At 35.3% G+C, this 25,025-nt stretch overlaps 1 protein-coding gene across 1 annotated transcript in view; it reads right to left on the bottom strand.

Moving 5' to 3' along the window:
• Positions 1-25,025, bottom strand: part of itpk1b (inositol-tetrakisphosphate 1-kinase b) — a 106,212-nt gene that overhangs the window by 79,572 nt on the left and 1,615 nt on the right. Inside the window, exon 2 of the mRNA XM_001922333.6 lies at positions 18,024-18,192. Coding sequence (XP_001922368.1) covers positions 18,024-18,118 — 95 coding nt within the window. The 5' untranslated portion in view covers positions 18,119-18,192. The remainder of the gene's footprint in view (positions 1-18,023; positions 18,193-25,025) is intronic.

Genomic DNA, 25,025 nt, shown 5'->3' on the forward strand with positions numbered 1-25,025 from the left:
TTCACTGTCAGAATGCAGTCGTTTTGCGTGTTGGTGATTAATTACCCAGGGCTTGTATATCGTTAGCTCTGTCTGTTTCCTTGTGTTTGGCTAGGCGGAATCTCAGTGTTTAGCTCTTGAATCTGGTCATCATGGAGCAATATTTATTGCACATGACCTCAAAGAACAACATTGTTGGCATCCAAAGACTTGTAAACCTTTAACTTCTCTCTTGTAAAATCACTGAAGCTTCATTGAGATTGTATATTTCGGGCTGAATGCTTGGTCATTTCGTTTAATCCAATATTCATTGGGAGGGAGCTATCGCAAATGGAGCTGTCAGATGAACGTCGTTCACTTTAACGTTAAATTTGCTGAATCACTGTGCTTGTCACTGGGTGACAAGCTGTTATAATATGCTGTAAGCATTATGTAAATATTATATATAATATGTAAGTAATATATCTTATTTCTAAGACAACAACAAACTTTGCACCACATCTGATGTCATTCCCTCGCTGTAAATGCTGGGGCTCCCGGTTGCTTTCTGCCACCTCCCTGCGCGCGGATCCTGAATGTTTACAAACATGGTAATTGGTCTATTCTGTGGATAGATATTGAATATTGTGAACTACTTTGATAAATACAAGGAGGAACACTTTTGCATGTCGAGATGTACAGTATAATACATGTGTGTGCTGGCACTCACCGAAGCACTCCTTCACATGAACACGCGTCAAGCAACTGAAGCAGAGCTTTAAAGTAAACAAACAGCGGTTTATCATAAGCATTTCCACAGTTGGCATAAGGAAGGAACAAAGAAAAATTATCTGACTAACATCTAGCAACTAAATGTGTCTGGAAAAATATTCACAGGCTTTTATTTTCATAACCAGCACAGATGTGAATGCGTCTGAATGTTCTGATCGGCTATAGTAGATGTCTCACATCAGCATGTTCTAAACGTGAACGTGCTCTTTCTGGTTATTTTCCTTTTGCATTCACACAGACCAGCATTCCAGCACATTACCCGTAATGTTACAACTTGACTTTCCAGGAAAAATTGCTAGAGGGAATTTACTGGTATATTCAAAAATGGCCTGTTCAAACATGATCCCAATATTTCTGGAAAGCTCTATATGTGTGAAAGGGGCTTTTGTGACTAATTTTCACAAATTGTGAAGTATTTCTTTTATTGTTTTGCTGAGAAAATACACATAAATTCACACATCTATAATATTATACATTTTGAGCAAATTCTATTCGTAAATCTTAAAATCAATAATCAATACTGTTTTTACATGTAAAACTGCAAACAAAAATGAGCATTTAAACCGTGTCCTGAGGTCTTGATCACACTGAAACCACCTTTAGCAATCAGAGGCCTTTTTTAAATAGTTTTTTAATGGCCGTGGGCAATTTGCTTGCTGTTTATGCACCCTGCACGCCTCACTTTTTAACAGCCTACTGCACCTCGTGTTTTTGCAGTTGCATTATATGCACCTGCAGTTGAAAAAAAAGTGGTGTCTTTTCATTCACTGCAGATGACAGCAGTGTTTGTGTTGTCAAGGCAACCATAGACTTTTAAAAATAAAGACAGGTGGTCGCGTTTCGAGTTATACGAAGCTGACTTCACAAATGTTGAATATAACAATATTTCTAAGTATTAGGGTAACGCATGGGATTATAACCGGTTTCAAGGTTTATCGTGGTTTGGAAAAGTAAAAATTTTTCTTTTATATCGTTCCGAAGGTATCTGTAAATGTTTCTTATTTCTTTTTTTATGCTTTGAAAAGAAATCTGTATTTTTGAAACTATTAAAGTTAGAAGAAGCCAATGATTTTTTTAATTATTTAGCCTGACATGTTGTTCTAAAATATTATAAATGTTTCTTGAAATAAAATATATATTGTGTATAGAAACATGCTGTTCTAAAATATAATAAATGATTCTTGAAATAAAATATATATTGTGTGCAAAAGGTAAAAGTTCTTGCTTTTGACAAAGAAAAAAAAAGTTATTTTAGAGCAATAATGACAATACCCTAATACTGTAAAACTAAAGCCCATGTCTATTGCGCACTAAATCCAAAATTTTCTTCAATAATTTCTGCACGTTAAAAATAAATGAATTTGACCACGTGTTGTTTCATTTTCACACTGCCACTGAAACTTTTGTCTGTCATAAAAAATTTTTTTTTCGCTTTTCACATCTAAAAAATCATTTTAAGAGGTGTTTTAACAGTTCAGAGCCACCATACAAGTGAAAAGCTAAATACAAAATGCTGTCATTTGAGCTACAGATAACTTTATGACAAACACAGTGCATAAAGTAAGGTCAGAATGTGGCAGACAGTTGAGAACCCCTATATGCTGGATTCAGTGACTAGTGCACCTCTGCTGCCCTGCGGCTGTTTGGTGTGTGTGTGTGTCCATACATTTGATGACTTGCTCATAGACATTATAATAGAAAGCATAGTCTGCTTTCAGCCCATTGCTTCAACAGGTCAACATGTCCATTATCTATTATAATGTCAGTAGGTACTGCCAGTCTCTGTTCAGGATTTGTTTGCGTATGTAAATGTGTGAAGTATGACAAGCAATGTATCAAAATTTCACTGATATCCTAAAATAAACTTTGCATTTGTGGATAATCCAGTGCAGCATTTTGATAATAAGCTGAACTCTCCTTCCTCTCTATCAGTATTGAATGAACACAATATGCAGCCTATACCTCTTTATTTTTCTACTTTGGAGAAGAGAGAGGGAAACAAAGAATCACTGCTTAAATTGACTCTGAAACTGACTCCGCTGTTTTGTGTTTTTTGAGAATGGATTGATTAATACACATCGAACATAAGATACAATAAGAATACAAAAAAAAAACATATCTAAATCTTGGACTTCAGTGTGCAAAGACCTTTACAATTATAACAATATCAACAGCAACGTTCACACACAATACACAGCAGTTTCAGTTATTGCCTAGCAAAAAAAAATGCATCTTTTTGTCAACAAAAAGGGCAGTGTGGTGCGTCTCGCATTCTCAGAACAGAAACTAGCTTGATGTGATCGGTCTCATCTGACAAAAATATTACAGAAATCTGGGACAATTGCAAAAAATTTGCAAACTCCACAGAATTAAATTATGTTAGACGCACCTTACATACGCGCTAAACAATGCAGGTGAAACCAAGTTTACATACATTCTAAAAAAAGGAACATAACCATTTTTTTTTAAATGTCTGATTGTAAATCATACTAAACGTTTACTATTTTAGGTCCGTTAGGATTACCTAAATCATTTACATTTGCTAAATGCCAGAATAATTAGAGATTTTTTTTTGTTTTTTTGAGAATTTTTTCAACAGTTTACATGCACTTCCTTGGTATATTTTTGCTTTTAAACTGTATAACTTTGGTCAAATATTTTGAGTCTCCTTCCATAAACTTCTCACAATAGTTTGAAGGAATTTTGGCCTATTCCTCCTGATAGAATTGGTGTAACCAAAGTGGATTTGTAGGCTCTCTTGCTCACACAAGCTTTTTCAACTCTGCCCACAAATTTTCACAAATAGGATTGAGATCAGGGCTTTGTGATGGCCACTCCAAAACATTCAATATGTTGTCCTTAAAGCACATTTTAACTAATTTGGCAGTATACTTAGGGTCATGGTCTGTTTGGAAGACCCATTTGTGGCCAAGTTTTAATTTCCTAGCTGTTGACTTGAGATGTTGCTTCAGTATTTCTACATAATGTTCTTTCTTCATGATGCCATCTATGCTGTAAAGTGGACCAGTCCCTCCTGCAGCAAAACACAAGCGCCACAACATGTTGCTGCTGCCCCCATACTTCACAGTTGGGATGGTGTTCCTAGGCTTGTAAGCTTTCCCCTTTGTCCTCCAAATGTAACACTGGTCATTATGGCCAAACAGTTCTTCTTAGTTCAACAGTTCAATCTTAGTTCCATCAGACCAAAGGACATGTCTCCAAAAATTATTCTTTTTCCCAGTGTGATTTTGCGAATTGTAATCTGGCTTGTTTTGTTGATTCTGGCTTGTTGATTTTCCCATGTTGTCAACTTGTCACAGAAGGAAGCCATCTGTTTTAGGTTTTCCTTAAATACTATTCTACAGTTGAGCCTCCAATTTACTTAAATGTTGTCAATTAGCCAATCAGAAACTTCCAAAACCTTGACACCATCATCTGAGCTTTTTCAGAGCTGTAATAATCTTTTTGTATGTAAACTTGACTTTCAAGAAAAGTTATAATTTCTCAAAAAAATCTCACTCTAATTATTCTGCTATTACCATCTGACTTTTTTAAAAATGGTTATGTACCTTTATATACAGTTTATTTAAACTTCTGGTTTCAACTGTAAATATCTTGTCATCAATAAATAGATAGATCTTCAAAAACGTGCTGTATGTTATGGTCATTAAGGGTGTCACGATCCTCCAAATCCTCGATTCGATTACATTTTCGATTCTAAAGGCACGATTCGATTTGATTTTCGATCATGAATAATTAATTAATGATCAATTAATTATTTGTAGCCTACCGTTTAAACTACCTGACCTGCATGGTCTTTGTTTTACCCATAAACAAACCATACAGTAAATGAATAAAGGCAAGATACACACATAATTACCACCTGTCAATCACTTTTTCTGCGGGACTCGTGAATAGGCAGTGATCTGTGTCGTTATAATGGCGTCGGTAAAAAAAGACGCACAACCAACAGGAACCAGCCAACATTATCTGAGGTGTACGTTAAAATGACTAAGTACAAGTGAGTGAAAGATTGAAGCAGTCTACTGATGCTCTGACTGCCTGAACCCGCTGTCTCGAGCCCATGGCTGTGAGTGCGTCTGTGTCTGTGTGTGTCAGAGGTAGTGAGGAAGGAGGGCTGCCAATAAATGCTACACGCCACTGTGGATGTCAAATCGTTGTCGTTCTAAAATGCCATTTAAAAACAAAGACAGTGTAAACAGGGCCTGAGTGTGTACTTTTCGCGAGCGGATTTGCAACGGGGGCGGGCGAAGGATCGCGATGCCGGTGTTGTCTATCGAACGAACCCTAATACATACATAGCAGAGCTTGCAAAACTGTGTTTTTTTTTTTTGTCAACAACATGAACGTTGTCAACATAACTCACTGGAAGTCCAAAATGCTTACACACCGGCGACTTCATTGAAAGAGGAGAGGATTTAAGCTCTGTCGACAGGTCTCCTGTATCTGCAGTTCAACAAGCCAGTTTTTTTTCCCGCTAGGCAAGCCAAGCTGACGTGACATGGGGTTGCCACGCCAGCATCGACGATTCTATTTTTTGATTCGATAATCGAAATTGGGCATTAATTTCGATCGATTTACACCCCTAATGGTCATACTAAAATAGGTAATAGAATTTTTCTGATCTAATTAAATCTAATTCAAGCAACAACAAGACAAAACAGTCTTTAAAACATTATGAATGACTGAAACATCAGCAGATATTCTGATTGTAATTTGCTGTCATCGTTTTCTACCCTTGTCTATTTTCTTGTATTTATTTTCAACTCTCTGAGGCACTACAGATTCACTTTTGGGTCGGCCCAGCCAATAGGATAACACCACCTGTGCATAAAAATAATGAGGCACCATCTAATTAGTCAAATTTGGATAAACTACCTACAGTATGGATGCATCACACTAATGTGTGGCAGTATGCACATAATATAATTATTATTATATACGCATTTATTGCAATATGAACCCTATCGGGTAACGTGGTGGTGCAGTAGGTAGTGCTGTCGCCTCACAGCAAGAAGGTCACTGGTTGAGCCTCGGCTAGGTCAGTTGGTGTTTCTGTGTGGAGTTTGCATGTTCTCCCTGCTTTCACGTGGGTTTCCTCCAGGTGCTCCCGTTTCCCCTACAGTCCCCTACAGACATGCGGTACAGGTAAATTGGGTAGGCTAAATTGTCCGTAATGTAATAGTGTGAATGAGTGTGTGTGGATGGAGCTGGAAGGGCATTCGCTGCATAGAACATATGCTAGATAAGTTGGCGGTTCATTCTACTGTGGCAAACCCAGATTAATAAAGGGTCTAAGCCAAAAAGAAAATGAATGAACGAACACTTTCTAAACAAAGCAAAAAGAGGATATGATGTCACAAAATGTGATGGCAACAAAAAACAAACCTGTTTTTTCTATTATAGTTGAATTGTTGCTCATTACAGATTAATGCCGTGTGAAACGGCTCTCCTTTCAGCAGATCTTTATTTGTGTGTGTGTGAGATGGAGGATTTCCTGGTACTGTTTTAACTGGTACTGTTTGACTAATTTATTAGCTCTACACGAGCTCTTAACTTATAAAAATTGCATCACATGTACACATATAGTATTGGTGCATTCAGCAAAGTGCAGTTCAGACAGTTCTGTTTCCAAATTTACATAATAAAAGACTTTATTTGCTTTGTATCTTTGCATTAAAGTGACCGTATCAATGCTAAGTAAACTAGGACTGGAAATATCATTGTAAGTATCTTTAGGCTCTAAATCAACAATAATCTAAAATAATTTACTGTGTTTTAAAATGACCATAATAACAATATTGTGTATCGTTTACATAATACTCAAAACACATTACCAACCAAATAGTTGCAATAGCAATAAGTGGTTAAAACCGTAAACAGAAACGTTTTTTGCTTAATTTTACAGCTTAATTCAATCTATTTTCGTCACATTTTCAATCTATTTTCGTTTTTTTTTTTATGGGTGTCATACACTACCTAACAAAAGTCTTGTCGAAAGTTTTGTATAGGTGTAAACTGTGAGCTATAATGTCTAAAATGATCTTAGAATTTTGAGAATGTAATTTCTGTTTCAAGAAAAGAGTAAAACCAATGGCGAAAAACTGTAATTTAACAAACAGATTAAAGATTCTAAAGATAAAGAGATTAGGTTTAGTTTTTTTTTTCCAAAAGCGAAAACCTTTCAATGAAACAACAGTGAACAATAATTAGCCAAAAGTGAAAATGTATTACTTGGTAATGAAATATACATTCTGAACTCATTAAAAAAACAAACACATAAAAAATTAATTTTAAACATTAATGGAAAGATTGGTCCATATTTAATATAATCAATGAGCAAATTATATAACGTAAATATGAAAAAATATTTTAAAAAATATTAAAAAACATAGAAAAAGAGAAGAAACAAATACTGGGTTAATGTTAATACCCAGAAACAAACTTAATTATTCCCAGTCACCTTCCGTGATCCTTAGTTTGAGATGCAGGGTCCAGATGTAAGCTTATTTTAAACCATGATTAATTCACACAACCTTCACACATAAACAATTTTTAAATGTAAAAAAAAAAATTCATTTCTTTTTTCTTTTCAGTAAAAATGTGTAAATATTTAATTACTTAAGCACTGTCAATAAAGATAATTTGTAAAACGCAATTAAAAACGATTTCAGCAAGGAAACAGCTCGCACCACTAGTGGGTTGTGGGGGCCCACTAATGGCGGTGGGGCCCTAAGCAGCCACTTATTTCGCTTATAGCAGGGGTGTCCACACTCGGTCCTGGAGGACTGGTGTCCTGGAGAGTTTAGCTCCGACCCTAATCAAACACACCTGAACAAGATAATCAAGCTCTTACTAGGTATACTAGAAACTTCCAGGCAGGTGTGCTGAAGCAAGTTGGAACTAAAGTCAGCAGGACACCGGCCCTCCAGGACTGACTTTGGCCAGCTCCTGATTGTAGGGAAAGTAATTTAAAAAAATTGACCTGGAAAAATTTGATCGATTATTGGTTCGAAATGTCGATTTTGATTACTTTTCGATTAATCACCTAGCCCTATATTTCAATATTTTATAAATAATCTAATGCTGCAAAGGGACTATTGAGGATACACACAATATCAATGCTCAAACAATATATTGTTAAGTCCTATTACATGCCATGGCAGGGATGCAGACAGAAACACGAATAACAACATCGTGAGACAGTTACAATCTTGAAAGTACAATGTTTACATTTTATTTATATACATTTTTATTAGATATTTTATGCGTTTATTTAGCAATATTTTATATTTTAAAGTGTTTTATATTTCTTCAATATTAATTTTATATTTCAACATTCTTAAGCAAAGATTTGCCCTGAAGTTCTAAATAAAGTGAAAATTGTGATAAAAAATAATTTGATTTTAAATTATTTAAAATGTTTGTTTGTTTTTTTTATTCCTTGTGGTCAATGTATAAAAAACTGTTAATTGTTTGAATTTACAAAAAAGATACTATATTGTTATATATATTGTTATCGGGCTATAAAATGACTTCTATCATGAAGTGACACTTTTGTCACCCAGCCAGGTTACTGAGTACTATAAACCGGTTTAAACAATTTATTCTCTTAAAATCAAACAAATTAAATAAAAGATACTGATGGCTCGAGTTGCAATAAACACATTTCTGTCCCATCACATGCTTTCTAGAGTGAGGAATTTCCTTCCCCATTACCATCTGTCTCTAAGATGGTCTCTAAGTCATCAACATCAGGGTCCACAGCTAAGACCTGGCCAAAGCCTATTTGGCTATAAAAAGAAAAAAGCACATTAGCAGAGCCTCTATGATATGCCCAGCCTGAACATTCTGTTTTAACATACAGTGAACAACAATAGATATTTGACCTGTTCCCCAAACAATGCTAAAAAGATATTAAACAACTTGAAATAGACACTCACCAACAAATATAATATACTGCACACCTTGATAGTAGATGCAATATTCCAAAATGTGTATAAAAATAGTTGGATGGAAACATTGCTAATGTCACTGGTTTGCTCTTCAGCTGCTGTAGCACATCTGTTTCAAGGATGGGCATGTTGTGCATTCTGAGAAGCACAAAATTGGTTGTTACCAGCAGTTATTTTAGTTGCTGTTTCCAGTTTATCAGCTCAAACCTAAGCCATTCACCTCTGACCTTACACATCATCAAGGCATTTTGTCCACAGACCTGGCACACACTGAATATTTATTCTTGTTCACATCATTCTCTGTAAATCTTACATATGGCTGTGCATTAAAATCCTAGCATATCAGAAGTTTTAGAAATAATATTCAGATCAGCCTATTTGAAATCAGCAAACATGTAATTTACAAAGTACCTTAAATTACTTTTCATTCTAAGGATGCTTTGAATTGGATCTGAAAAGAGATTTTACAGACTTTAGCCAAAAGAGTAAAATGGTAAAAAAAAAAATGTGAGCCTATAAATGTGTCCTATCTCTTTATGCATGACCCACACATGCTCTTTTTTTCTAGTGTACTTGTTCCTGCTGCCTGAAATAGCTTTACTGTGCTGTCATGGCAACGCTGGTAAACTCACTCAATAAGATGTGACCCTGAACTACAAAAACCTCAAATTTTGACAATTTAGATATTTATGCATCATATTAATTCTGAATAAATAAGCTTTTATCTATTTTTTCCTATTGTTTGGTTAGGGCTTCACAAAATGTGACCCAAAATAAAACTATTTAAGCATACACAATATGAGGGTTCCAAAAAAATCTAAAGACGACCACATCATTTCATAAAAGGATTTAATTTAAACACTCGACTGAAATTTTGTTTGGGGAAAATTGTCATTTGCACATGCTTTCATGTTTAACATTAGCAACAATTACTACATTGAAACAGTTCACGCAAACAACTTTCAGTATAGCAAATTGATTATTTGCGATTTGGCTATCACTTGATAATATCACATCTAAAATTTAGCATAGCTTGTCAGTAAACTATGACTCTGTGCAGCAAACGTTGTTTCAGCTGAACACATGTGCTGGTGATTAACGGACAAATGCGCACTACAAATCGCATGCGATTTATCGTTCAGCTCTACTCAGGGATGTAACGATTCAACCTGTGCTGGTTGAAAATCCGTTCAAATATGTGATGATTCAAATTGGTAAAAATGTTTAATGAATTGTGATACATGTTTTGAACAGAGGTGATGCGGCAGACTAAAATGACAGCGGTGAAGTGCACAAGAAAAAACACAAACTGTGTGCAAAAAGACGTTTACTTACACTAACAGAACAACGAATATGATGCAGGAGAGTGAAAAACTACTGTCACAGACGTCTATACACAAAAATCTATTAATAGGCCAAACTGGAGGATTGGCATCTCTGCTTGCTTCGATGAATGCTAAGATTATGGTGATCACATGGTGCATCAGTGTTTTCAAAGCGAAAGTGGGAAGATGTTTTTCAGAATGAAAGAGAAAGTTGTTTTGTTACAGAACCAGGTATTAAGAATGTTCCTTTCCTCACTCTCTTTTTCCATTTAGTTTATGCATCTTTAAATCATTTGCTTATTATATTATAACCAGTAATTTATGCCAATTGCCAGTCCCCTGGAGCAGAGGGCCTATTTACCACCTCTGTACACACTGCTCTCTGGTTTAGGAAAGACTTTTTTCTCCACAACAGCCATCTCAGTCCCCAGTGAAAGAGTTTTTTCATCAGCTTGGGACATTATAAACGTGCAAAGTTCTCAGCTTATGCCAAAAAACATAGATATGCTGATATTTCTTTCTAAAAATATATAAAATCCTAACATAGTTACAGTTTTAGTTTATTTATTTTACGGCCTATTTCCACTAAGTGGTATGGTACGCTTTTCTGACGGTCAAAAGGTACCTGAAACCGAACCATACTATACTACTTTTTGGTCACCCTCTGCTAATGGTACCTAGCATGGCAAAAGGGTACCAAAAGGTGCAGTAGATGCACAACTGGACGCTATTGATTTACAAAGATACGTCACTCGCTCCCGCAACAAGCCAGGAGAATGAAAACAAGGAATCCGCCATTTATAAAAACACAGCAGAGACATTACACCGTAATAATATATAGATATAAAAACAAGCCATGGTCGACCTGAGCTCAAACAAAACCTTGTCGTCATTTTGATGATCAGCCACAAAGCCAAGAAGAACAAAATCAGCTATGTCCTATTTTTCTTTTACGAGCCCAAAGCGCGAGCGGTTTCACTTTCTCTAGAGAGCTTGCTACGTGTCTATATTTGAAATAATGAACTTCTTAAGCAGATGATTATAACGTGCGTGTGATTATTGAAGTGCTTCTGACATTCGATCCTTAAAAAAAAGGACAAACGGGCGAAATAACAAAGGAGAAGCTGGAAAAAAACTAAGGAGCAAATGATTTTTTCAGCAACCTAAAACATAAACAAACTGCCATGTTTAACTATTATCATCACCTTTTGGACTATTATGAACTCGGAACGATGGAATTACTTTGTTACAAGAGGTTACATGTGCTGCTGAAGATTAAATATACAGATGAGAAGTTTGCACTGACTGTAGGCTATAGGTTGCGAGTTGTTTTTGAAGCCATATAAGGACTAAATGAATGCTGTGTGTATTTTTTCTGTAATTGGTAACATAACGGAAACTTTAAGGGGCTGTATGTGTTCATACATGTTGCATTTATAATGTTAATTGTAATTTATAATAGCAAACGTTTTAGTAGGCTATTTTTATCGTTAACCTGTAGTTATAATCAAATCATGTTCATAGAAAGGTTAGTAATGAACATTTTTACACAAGTATTTATGTGTATAAAGCATCTGTTTTGTGAGAAGTGCTTCTCATATGATATCTGAACGACCCGTACAGCTTTACTTTGACATTTCTTCGAGCGAGAATGACGTCGACTGAAACTTTCTGTCATACACAATTGGTACCCTTTTGGCAGTGGAAATGCAAGCCTTATTCACCTTATTCTCAGCTGTCGAGCGGGCGCTGCCATTTGAATCTTTTTGTCTCGCGACTTCCGGTCACATTCACTTCCATTCATTTTTTGACGTTAACAACTGCTCGTTACGCTGCTTGATGTTGCAATTTAATATTTTCTTATTATATTATGCTACTTGGTCTGTGTAGTCATGCAAACATTTGTTTGTTGAGCAAGTAGTTTGGCCATTTTCTGCCGTTTATTATTCCTAGTCATTTCTCCCATAGGCGACTGAATCGGAAGTTCTAAGACAATCGCGAAAACAGGCGCACTTCCGCATTTTAGAATAAGGTCAATAAAGGTGACCCGTATCGACCCGTACCATACCGTACTGTACCACTCAGTGGAAAAGGGCAATTAAAGAGCCTTCTTTAATTTTTATTGTTCATTTTTGACTTGGAATTCGTTTTAAATTTGTAATTTAGCGTGATTATTTTTAAAAGTGTATTAATTGCAGAAAATTTGTAAAAAAAAATAAAATAAAATGGCAGCATTTGAGAAAATTTGGTCTCAAATCATTTTGTAGAACTATTGTGACAAAATCGTGTATCGTAATGTACTCCATTGCTGTCATGTGATTGGCTGATCGGATATTTGCGTCAACAAGCAGTTACCTAATAAAGTGCCATCTGAGTGTAGAGCGTGAGTCATTCTACTGGCAAAAAAAAGACCGGAAAATGATGAGGCTTCAGTGTTAAGCATGAGAAACTCAAACATGAGGATGAGTAAATGCTAAGACTTTTAAATATATTTATTTTTGAGCAAACTATCCCTTTAAATCTACTAAGACACAAAACACAAAAAATATCCCTCTCTGTTCACTGGTTGAACGCTTACAGTGATCACATTGTTGTGTAGTATTCCCTCTTTTCTTCACTTTCTCCAGCTCAGTCATACAATTCCTCACAGTCACAGCCACTGAGGAAATCCGATGCAACACTGGCTTAACACATTACACAATTGTGCATTCAGATGGAGACAGAGACATTGGTCCACACCGAGGAACGTGTAAGGCACGAAAAAAAAGACCAACCACACACACACAGGCTTTCACTACAGCACACATTTACAACACACACAAAGCCAAGTGTAACCTTAACCCTTTGCCAGTCCAGCAATTCAGGTTTGCTCAGGTTACACAACCCATACACACACACACAGCATCGTCTCCAAGAGTGCTTTGCTGTGCGAACTCTCACTCATTCACTCTCTCTCTCCCTCTGACTTCTGGGTAATAATCCAGGGGCTCTTCAATGATGAGTAAGCCAATCTGGCTGACTGCGAAGTCATAAGGAATAAAAGTGCTGGCACAATGTGGAAAGAAACACAGCCAGGCCATGTCTGGTCACCTCCACGCACCATGTAGAATCATTCAAGGATTTCACAGTTTGAATAGTAGAGAGATGCTTTAGCCAAAACACATTTAGTGCAGCACAAAACAAAGGCAAGTATTTCAGACACACTTTGGTTTAAAATAGGCAAGCTACACATCTGAACTCCAGTGTGAAGTGAACAAAAAACATTCATCTATAGACAAATAACAACACTTTAGCACTGCAGATGCTGAATTTATTTGCGAGGAAGGAAAGGGAGTGTGCAGCTGTGAAAATCACAATGTTCAAGTGGCTTCTTGGTAGTTTTTCACCATAGCTGCATGTGTGACTCAAGCGTTTGTGGTATTCTGGCCTCTACAGATGGCTGATGCATAAACACTAATTACACTCACCGGCCACTTTATTAGGTATTACTTGTTAAGGCAAATTTCTAATCAGCCAATCACATGGCAGCAGCTCAAAGCATTTAGGCATGTAAACATGGTCAAGACAATCTGCTGCAGTTCAAATTGAGCATCAGAATGGGGAAGAAGGCTGATTTAAGTGACTTTGAACGTTGCATGGTTGTTGGTGCCAGACAGGCTGGTCTAAGTATTTCAGAAACTGCTGATCGACTTTTACTCACAACCATCTCTAATAACCACTCGTTACAACCGAGGTATGTAGAAGAACCTCTCTGAACGCACAACATGTCCAACCTTGAGGCGGATGGGCTACAGCAGCAGAGGACCACCCTGGGTGTCACTCCTGTCAGCTAACAACAGAAAACTGAGGCTACAATTCGCAAAGGCTCACTAAAATTGGACAATAAAAGATTGGAAAAACGTTGCCTGGTCTGATGAGTCTCGATTTCTGCTGCGACATTCAGATGGTAGGGTCAGAATTTGGCATCAACAAACAACATGAAAGCATGGATCCATCCAGCCTTGTATCAATGGTTCAGGCTGCTGGTGGTGGTATAATGGTGAGAGGGATATTTTCTTGGCACACCTTGGGCCCATTAGTGTCAATTGAGCATCATGTCAATGCCACAGCCTACCTGAGTATTGTTGTTAAATCATCTAAGACTGGTTTCTAGATTATGACAATGAGTTCACTTTACTCAAATGGCCTCGAATCAAACCGAACACCTTTGAGAGGTGGTGGAATGGGAGATTCGCATCAGGGATGTGCAGCCAACAAATCTGCATCAACTGCGTGATGCTTTCATGTCAATATGGACCAAAATCTCTGAGAAATATTTCCAGTGTCTTGTTTAATCTATGCCATAAAGGACTAAGGCAAAAGGGGGTCCAACCTGATACTAGTAAGATGTACCTAATAAAGTGGCCAGGGAGTGCATAATACATGCATAAAAATATTCTGAAAGAATGTTGATACCAAAAGTTGAATTCTCTAGGTTCTTACTAATGATTCAGCCTTTTTAAACAAATCATTTGAATGAATGATTAATTGAATTACTCATTATGAAAAGAGATATGCTGTCACCAACCGGCAGCTTTAGAGTCATATTTATTTATCATACCATATATGATAAATATCTTCTTCTACATTGTGTAACCACAATAGAAATGAAGATGAATTAAACTGAGCTGTTTCGAAGTGCCAAAACAAATTCTTCAACAAAACTTCATTTTTACCAGATTTTATTTAAAATGGCAGAATTTTAGTTACTTTCTTTTATTGGTCAGTTTGAAGTATACTGGGGCGGGGCCTTAAACCATTCATTCATTTTCTTGTCGGCTTAGTCCCTTTATTAATCCGGGGTTGCCACAGCGGAATGAACCGCCAACCTATAAAGCAAGTTTTTACGCAGCGGATGCCCTTCCAGCCGCAACCCATCTCTGGGAAACATCCACACACACACATTCACACACACTTATACACTACGGATAATTTAGCCTACCCAATTCACCTGTACCGCATGTCTTTGGACTGTGGGGGAAACCGGAGCACCTGGATGAAACCCACACGAAGGCAAAGAGAACATGCAAACTCCACACAGAAACGCCAACTGAGCCGAGGTTCGAACCAGCGACCTTCTTGCTGTGAGGTGACAGCACTACCTACTGCGCCACTGCCTCGCCATGGCCTTAAACCAGCACACATAAAAATGTCTTTGCTAAAGTATAAAACCATTGCTTAAGTATTACAGAAAACATTACGATTTGTTTTTAATAAAGCGCACTTCTAGTTTTGTTCAAGATTAAAAAAAATCACAGACAAATTTAAATAATCTTTTTGAATAGAGTGGAGAAAATCTTTATTTGTGCTCTTTGGATAGCTTCATCAATTCAGCAATGCAACAAATTGACATACATGAAACTAAACTTTTTAGAAAATAAGTAAAAAAAAAAACATAAACTATAAGAAAATGGCAGTAACAAAGAATGTTTTTTCTATATTTTTGATAGCTTTTTAATATTTCAAGATTGGCTCAGCCAATGGCTTGGTTCTGTGACAAGGCTATCCATTTATCCATCCAACTGCAGACAAGGGAACTGTTAGGAGGAACCATTTATTTGCTCTATTTAGTGTCATCCCAGTGACAGAATATCCACGCATATTTAAAAATCATAAATTCTGTCAACCTAAACAACCCTTACTACTTATGAGACACTTCCACAAAAAGTACACATCTCACGTTAGAAAGGTCACTCAAAACTGAAAATTGACTCTCTCCCAAGTGGTTCCAAACCTTGTTTCGTTTCTTTCTTCTGTTGAACACAGAAGATATTAAATGTAAATGACAGAATTTTCATTTTGGGGTGAACTGTCCCTTTAATGTGCCTTTCTGTGCTGCACGCTATTACGCAACCTTCCTGGATCTTTCTCAACCGCAGCTCATAATCCTTCCTAACATTTACGATGAAGAGAACATCTCCACCTTTTTGTTCAAACAACTGATCTGTCAAGCACTGGACTGATCCAGGAACAAAAGCAGACACAGCTGTTTTGGATGAGCCACAGACCACAAGTGTAGTGAAAGCCCAACAACAAAAGGTGCCTGCTGTGCTCTTACATGGAAACACATGCCGGAAAAGATCCAGGCTGATGGATGTATGGCAGTCTCTCACCTGCACATTGGCCTGTCATCATATCTATTTTTTTAAGTTTTGAGTTTTAACTGCAAATGTCACATTCGTAATGCTGGAATTGCTCGACTGTAGTCATTTTGACAATATAATAATTAGCCACAGGAATCAGAATGTGAAAACATAAAAATACTAAACAAATAAACAATAATAATAATAATAATAATAATAATAATAATAATAATAATAATAATAATAATAAATGTTGATGCAACATTTGCAAGGTAAAAAAAAAACTAGAAAAAGGCAAAAATGCAATCTCGATAATTTTTTTCTATATATTTTCGATAACGACATATATTTCGAAGAGTTTTTAATGCTTCCACTTTTAAAAGAGTATCCAAACTGTTACTGAAGGCAGATTCTGCTGGCAGGAAAGTGAAAGGAGCTAAACAATACTGGGTGATGCAGCATGACTTTGGCGAATCTCTAATTTGGCGAATCTTCAATATCAACACAATTATAGATTACTGTTGTTGCATATTTCGGCTGTGTGATTCGCACCTAGAATCCAGAGCTTATCATTGCTATCAACATAAATTCTATCACGATTTGATATATCATTTATTGGCTCCGCCCTAGTTTATAGTAAACATTATAGTGTTTTTTTTTTTACCGTAATGACATCTTCAATAGAGTGCGAATGAGATGACAGAAGCTGCACAATCAGCTATATCGACACTGACAATGGTTATTATGTATTTGCCCGATATGCAGTTGAAGTCAAAATTATTAGCCCTCCTGTGATTTTTTTTTTCTTTTTCAAATATTTGCCAAATTATGTCTAACAGAGCAAGGAATTTTTCATGATATTTACTATTTTATGTTTTCTTCTGGAAAGAGTCTCACTTGTTTTATTTTGGCTAGAATAAAAGCAATTTTTTTTTATTTCTTCGAAACCATTTTAATGTCAATATTATCAGCTGCCTTCAGTGTTTTCTCTATAATTTTTCCAGCTGTGGCGGCAGGCCTTTTACACAGATCTTCCAACTACCTATGCAATATTTCAATGACAAATGTCATGTGCCCAGTATTACAAGTCGAGACCACATTCATGCAATAAGAGCATGTAAATCTCTTTGCTTGCACTCCAATTTTCTCTATTCGTGCACAAAACATCTTGCTCGCCCTTAAATATCCGCTGTTAAGATAAAACCGTCAGTCAGCATGTAACCTAAAAGAATTAACCAGATAAAGCACAGCACTACTACGATTACAGAAAAGTACGAGCTGTTATAATTCCTTTTAATAAATTTTGGTGCGATTATAACCCGCTATTAGAAAAAAACAACAACAACTGAATGTTTTGAATGAGAAGCTGTAATGTAGCCATGTAAGAATGAATGTAGCGGAAATCATGGCCTTAAGCAGTATTTTTGTTCGATTCTAAAACAGAACAAAGCATAATTATACAACGTCATTACTAAATTTTAAATTATACAAATTTTATATTAATACTAAATTATACAACGTCATCACTAAATTACCTAATTAGGCCTTTAAATTTCACTTTAAGCTGAATACAGGTATCTCGAAAAACATCTAGTAAAATATTATGTACTGTCATCATGGCAAAAATAAAAGAAATCAGTTATTAGAAATTACATATAAAACTATTTATGTAATTATGTTTAGAAATGTGTTGAAACAAATCTGAATTATTATCCCTTTCGGGGGGGATAATAATTCTGGAGGGATAATAATTCTGACTTCAACTGTATATTACATGACAAAAAATGATTAAGGTCATGTCTATGCAATAGCACAATAAAGTCATTATACTGATTACTGTGCTGCCCTACCTGCACATCTCCGCAAATGCCAGGAAGTTGAGTTTCTTCATCTTCTTCTCACTGAGCCAATAGCCCACTCGTCTGCCTCTCAGGAAAGTCTGCATCTTCAGCCGCTGATGGCCAGAAGTGACAGCAGTGTCACTCCAGTGAAAACAGGAAACAGTCTTCTTATACAACCCTGCCAAGCAAAGCCAAAGGAGATGACTATCAGAGCCGCATATGACAACGCTTCTAAATGAGTGATAAACCAAAGACTGCAAATAAAAAATTAAAGAGATTCAATGGCTGTAAATAAATAGTACACACTGCTAAATATCAACTTGGGTACTGAATCTTCATGGCAGCAATTAAGTGCTTGTCTAAAGTATATATTTTTTCTTTAAATTTAATATAGGACGCCTCATATCTTCAGTTGAGTTCAGTTATGATACCATCACAGACTATAAATATCATCGTATTTACAGTTTATGATAATATCGCAACTGTTGTTTTAACGGGGACTTATTATGCAACTTTTCACAAGATGTAAAATAAGCGTCTGATGTGCTTAGCGAAGTTTCCACTAAAAATACCACACATATAATGCTTTATAACTGTGCCCCTTTTAGGCTTTGATCCAAATTGTGCTGTTTTGGTGACTGTCGCTTTAAATTCAAATGAGCGTTTTTCATCAGAGGGCGGAGCTACATACGCCTATGCGTCAGTATAGTAGCAGATGCAAAAGCTTAAATTGTCAAAAAAAACTATTTTTTTTTTACTTTTATATGATTAATTACTATTAAATGTTTTGCCTGGCACTAGTTTATTCAGTTTTGAAAGGCTAAAAGGAGCACAGTTTAAACAACAGTTGCGATATGATATGTAAATATGGTGATATTTATAGTCTGTGATGTTATCATAACTGAACTCAACTGAAGCTATAAGGCATCTTAAGTTTAATTTGAAGTAAAAAAAAATATTTTAGACATAAATATACACAGTACACACACCTAAATTATCAAAACAAATTTTTTTTTTACTTTTATGTGATTAATTACTATTAAATGTTTTGCCTGGCACTGCTTTATTCATGTGTATATTTATAATTAGGGTTGTCGCAATACCATTAACTAATCTTACAATACCAGCTGCATATCTTGATACCAAGTCGTATTGTGATACTGTAATTTATAACTCAAATTATAAAGAAAATTGTCAGAAATAAAAAAAATTTACATTTTACAATAGGTCTTTAATTTAATTCATAATTCCCTTATTAATGAAATAAATATTATTTGCACGTCACTTCTCCTAAAATGTAATCGTTTTTTGTTTACTTTGTAGATAACTGACCAACAAAAAACACATTAAAATAAATCTACAAATTATACCAAATGAAAATGTAAAAAAAATAAATCCAAATTAAATTAGGCTATAAGAAGTGGTCAAAAATTGTTTCCTGTTGCTCTTTCGGGTTTTTCATCTATTGTTTTTCTTTTTTTTTTTTACTTTTATGTCTTATCTTGTAAGATTCATTGATTCATTTTCTTTTCTGCTTAGTCTCTTTATTAATCTGGGGTTGCCACAGTGGAATGAACCGCCAACTTATCCAGCATATGTTTTATGCAGCGGATGCCCTTCCAGCTGCAACCCATCACTGGGAAACTCCCATACACACTCATTCACACACACACACACTCTTACAATAAGGTCAGTTTTAGCATACCCAATTCACCTGTGCCGTATGTCTTTGGACTTGTGGGGGACACCGGAGCACTCGGAGAAAACCCACGCAAAGACAAGGAGAATATGCAAACTCCACACAGAAACGCCAACTGACCCAGCCGAGGCTCAAACCAGCAACCTTCTTGCTGTGAGGCAAACGTGCTACGCACTGCTCCACTTATTACCTATCTTGTAACAAACCAAAGTAATGCAAAATTTCACTTTTTAAGAGATTGTCTGTGTTATTGTAGCTACTAAATAATATTAAGAGGAACAGAAAGGAACTGATTCAGGTGTGCGTTTGAAACAGAAAACATCAAAAAACGTGCAACCTTAAAGGGCTCCACAGACTATTAAAATAAAATGGTATATCATTGCACAAACGTGAGAATTTAAGTGACTTTTCCACTTGCAATATTATCTACCGTTAATGACGATACTACCGTTTACAAATTACAGTGGCACCACCAGTATTTTGGAGTCATAGTATCTCAATACTACCATAATACCAATAAACTGCGCAACCCTATTTATAATGTATATATAAATACACACAGGCATGCATTTATTTAATAAAAGGTTTATTTATGGTTAGATATAAAATATATGTGTATATGATGCAAATTAGATATAAATTTTAACTTGTATGTATATTGTATAGTTTTTTTCTATTCATGTGTGTGTATCACATATCCTGATAAATATATATTAGTGCTGCACGATACTGTAAAAATATGAAATTGTAATATTTTGTTATCCCACCACAATATATATTGCGATATGAATATAATTTCACCAGAAGACTTGAATATTTGTATTTGGAAAGATGTCATTGATTTAAACCGGCTGAGATGAGCGAGTCATATTCTATTCAGTGCACCTGCATAAATTAGAATAAATTATAAGCAAAATTCAAGAAATAAACAGTGCTTTTTCTGTTTTCTGAGGAGTCTAACAGTATGCAAGAAAAGAAATTGAACAATTTGAAATTGAACAAGTCATTATTGTATAATTCTTATTTACATATAAATATATATATATATGTAATAATATCTTTATCTTTTAATCTTAAATACATAATCTAATCCTGTGATATGATTATTGCAGATACACACATATAGATGTTCAAACAATATATTGTTCAGACCTTATATATATAATACACACATAGTATTCCAAGTAATCCAAGTTTTAGGAACAACAAATAATAACTTGTCATCTAGTTGATCATTTGGAATCAGTTTAATTATTTAATTAGAACAGTAACGTCTGACTTTGCTTAGACAAAAGTCTTGCCACTTAACAGAGATAATGTACAGTATAGATCATGTCTGGTGACTGGGCTGGCCAATTCTGGAGCACCTTGACCTTCTTTGCTTTCAGGAACTTTGATGTGGAGGCTGAAGTATGAGAAGGAGCGCTATACTTTGGAAGAATTTGCCCTCTCCTGTGGTTTGTAAAGTAATGGCAGCACAAATGTCTTGATACCTCAGGCTGTTGATGTTGCAATCCACTCTGCAGATCTCTTGCACGCCTCCTTACTGAATGTAACCACTAACCATGAAATTTCCTTCACCAAACTTGACTGATTTCTATGAGAATCTTGGGTTGATGTGGGTTCCAGTAGGTCTGCAGCAGTATTTGTGATGACTGGGATGCAGTTCAACAGATGATTCAACAGAAAAATCTACCTTTTGCCACTTTTCCAAATGATCAACTAGAAGTCAAGTTATTATTTGTTGATATTACAACTGTGATCGACAACAAGACTTTTCTCAGGTATTTTGAAGACACAAACATTAAAAACATTAATAACCAGCAGCCATTGACATCTAAAGGAAGAAACAAATGCGATGGCAGTTGATAGTTACCAGACTACAACATACTTCAAAACATCTCCTTTTGTGTTCAACAGAAGAAACTTGAAACGAGTATAGGGTAAGAAAATGATGAGAAATTAAGAAAATTACATAATTTTTTATTTTTGGGTAAACTATCCATTTAAGAAATAGAACATAAACAAGAATGATAAAAATGTACTGAAAATCAGCACATTAACGTGCCACAAAATCAAAGACAAATTTGAAGTTGACATGAAGCTGACAACTAAGGAGTTAAAAACTTGGTTTCATTTTCTACATACTTACACTGACCGGCACATGCTTTTGTTTATCAGGAGTGTTATGTTAAGTTTACATTTTATTATAATATTTAATCCAAAACATGTTCCCACTTTATATTAAGTGTCCGTAACTACTATGTACTTACATCAAAAAATAAATACAATGTACTTACTGTGTTTATAATGTATTTGAGAAAACTTGTGGTGCTTTTGAGTTGGGATAGAGGTTGGGTTATGGACAGGTTTGGTGGCATGGGTAGGTTTAAGGGTGGTTTAAGGTGTAAGGGATGGTCAACAGAGTATTTACAAATGTAATTACAAAAGTTAATTACAGATGTAATTACATACATGTTTTTACTGTGTACTTAAGCTTGATTAAATACACGTATTTACACAATAAGTACATTGTAACAAACTATTAATTCCTATGTAAGTATATATTAGTTAAGGCCACTTTATATAAAGTGGGACCCAAAACATTAAGAGAATTAATTGTTTGATTGAACAGGCACATTTAAAAAAATTAAATAAAATCACACCGATTATGCACTGAAATTCTGTAATATCCCAAAATGTTTCAAATTTCTTTTTTTCTAATTTTCTATTTCAACATTCAAAATATCAAGGAGGAGTTTGTGGCATCAATTTAACTAAACACCCATTTGAAAAAATACTATAGTAATCTATAGTAAATACCAGTGATTGTGTGTTTTAAACCATACTATTGCTAAGTATGTGAACTATTCTTCAGCGTTAATACTATAGTTGCTATTGTAACACAACAGTAATAAACAACAAAATGCAGCACAAACATTTATGCTGTGGTAATTCTATAGTTGCCATGGAATTACAATTACAGAAATATAAACAACAAAATGTGGTATAATATGGTTCAGAACACTATAGTATTTACTACAATGTATTTTAGTACAGTATTTTTTCCATTTAACATTCAGAGATTCAAGGAAGTTTGTAGCATCAGTTCATTAGTTGCTATGGTAACACAACAGCAATATAAACAACAAAATTCCACATAAACTATAGGGTATATTCAACACAATCTTATGGCAATTCGTAATTTTTTGATTTAGTGGCTAATTTGTATGAATTTGTACAATCTCATTCGTACAATGTAGTATGATTTGCTCATTCCCTAATGACGGTTGGGTTTGGGGGAGGCCACGCCTCCTTTTTAAAAACTTACATTTTCGTATGACTGAACTGAATTAGCCACTAAACTGACAAAACGCAAAATAGATCAGTTTCCTCGTTAGATCAGGCTGGTATATTACAAAATTACAAAACACCAGTTTACTATGGTAAATTTGAAAGTATACTCATTCATTTATTCAATTTCTTTTCGGCTTAGGCCCTTTATTAATCTTGGGTTCCAACAACAGAATGAACCTACAATTTATCCAGCACATGTTTTACACAGTGGATGCCCTTCCAACTGCAACCAATCACCGGAAAACTCCCATACATTCTTATTTACACACATACACTACAGACAATTTAGCTTGCCCAATCAGCCATTACCGTATGTCTTTGGATTTGTGGGGGAAACCAGAGCACCCGGAAGAAACCCAAGCGTACGCGAGGAAAACAAGCAAACAGTACTCCACACAGAAATGCCAACTGACCCAGCCATGGCTCGAACCAGTGACCAGTTGCTGTGAGGCGAGTGCAACCCACTGCTCCACTCTACAACCATCTATGAAAGTATACTACAGTATGTATTACAGTTTATCATATTACTATAGATGACACTACAGTATGAAAAGCTTTTGTAAACATTATAATACATACTTACGGTGGCCAAAAGAGCTTAACGTGCTGCAATTTAAGAAAGCATATGCAATTACAAAAAACACCAGCAAATAAAGAAATGATCTCCATCAATTTGACAGCCCAAATTCTCACAACACAAACAACTGAAGAAACGTGCTGCAATTAGTCACGACACTTGCAAATATCCATGTAACACAATGGAAATGTTTCAAGAGGTCTCAAAACCATGACGGACCCTGCTGAGATATGGATGTGTTATTATGTCGTTACTGTTACTCAGTGAAGTGATTAGTGGTCTTTGAAAGGGAAATTGTTTTTCGTTTATTTTAATATCCTGATTACACTACATAATAACACATCCATATCTCAGTGGGGTCCGTCATGGTCCCATTGAAACATTTCTGTTGTGTTACGTGGATATTTGCAAGTGTTGTGACTAATTGCAGCGTATTTCTTTAGTTGTTTGTGTTGTGAGAATTTGGAACACGTGAGCTGTCAAATTGATGAAGATCGTTTCTTAATTTGCTGGTGTTTTTTGTAATTGCATGTGCTTTTTTTTGGCCACCGTAACATACAGTATAAGGACTTTACTATAATATGGCTCAAAACATTATAGAATTTACTGTAATGTATTATGGCATCATATTTTTTCCATTTAACATTCAGATTTTCAAGGATGAGTGTGCAGCATCAGTTAAACAAAACACTCACAGTAACAAAATACTATAGTAATATAAAGCAAAGACTAGTGCTAGTGTTTCTAAATCATAGGCTACCATAGTAGACTATTTTAATTATTCTGTTGAAGTAATTCTAATTGAGTAACATTAAAGTTGGTTTTATATTCACACATTCTGTTTTTTTTTTTATTTTTTATCAGTGACACGCTCCCTATATTGTTCATATATCGTGATATTTTGAATATTCGGTCTGAAATCGCACACAAGCATGACTTCAACACAACATTAGCACGTTAATTGACTATCAACAATATTGTACTATGATGGTCATTGACTCATAATAGGAGTTCCCTATTTAGAATTTGCATTAAATACTTTTATGAAGTTAAATTATTGAGGAGACAGTCCGAATGTTCGAATATAAAAACAACCTTACCACAATGTAATATCATAGTCGCTATGATAATACAACAATTACCGTAAAATGAGCAACAAATTGTGGTATAATAAGGTTCACAACACTTTAGTACAATGTATTATAGTTTCATACTAGAGCTAGTTTTTGAACCATTCTATAGTAAAGTATGTGAACTAATCTTCTGTTAACTCTATAGTTGGTAACTATGGTAATACAACAGTAACATTAACAACAAAATTCCACACAAACTTTTTACAACTGGTAAAGTCAATCTAACAGCAATTCGTAACTATTTA

Source organism: Danio rerio, chromosome 17 (assembly GCF_049306965.1).
Source record: "Danio rerio strain Tuebingen ecotype United States chromosome 17, GRCz12tu, whole genome shotgun sequence".
Taxonomy (NCBI): Eukaryota; Metazoa; Chordata; class Actinopteri; order Cypriniformes; family Danionidae; genus Danio; species Danio rerio.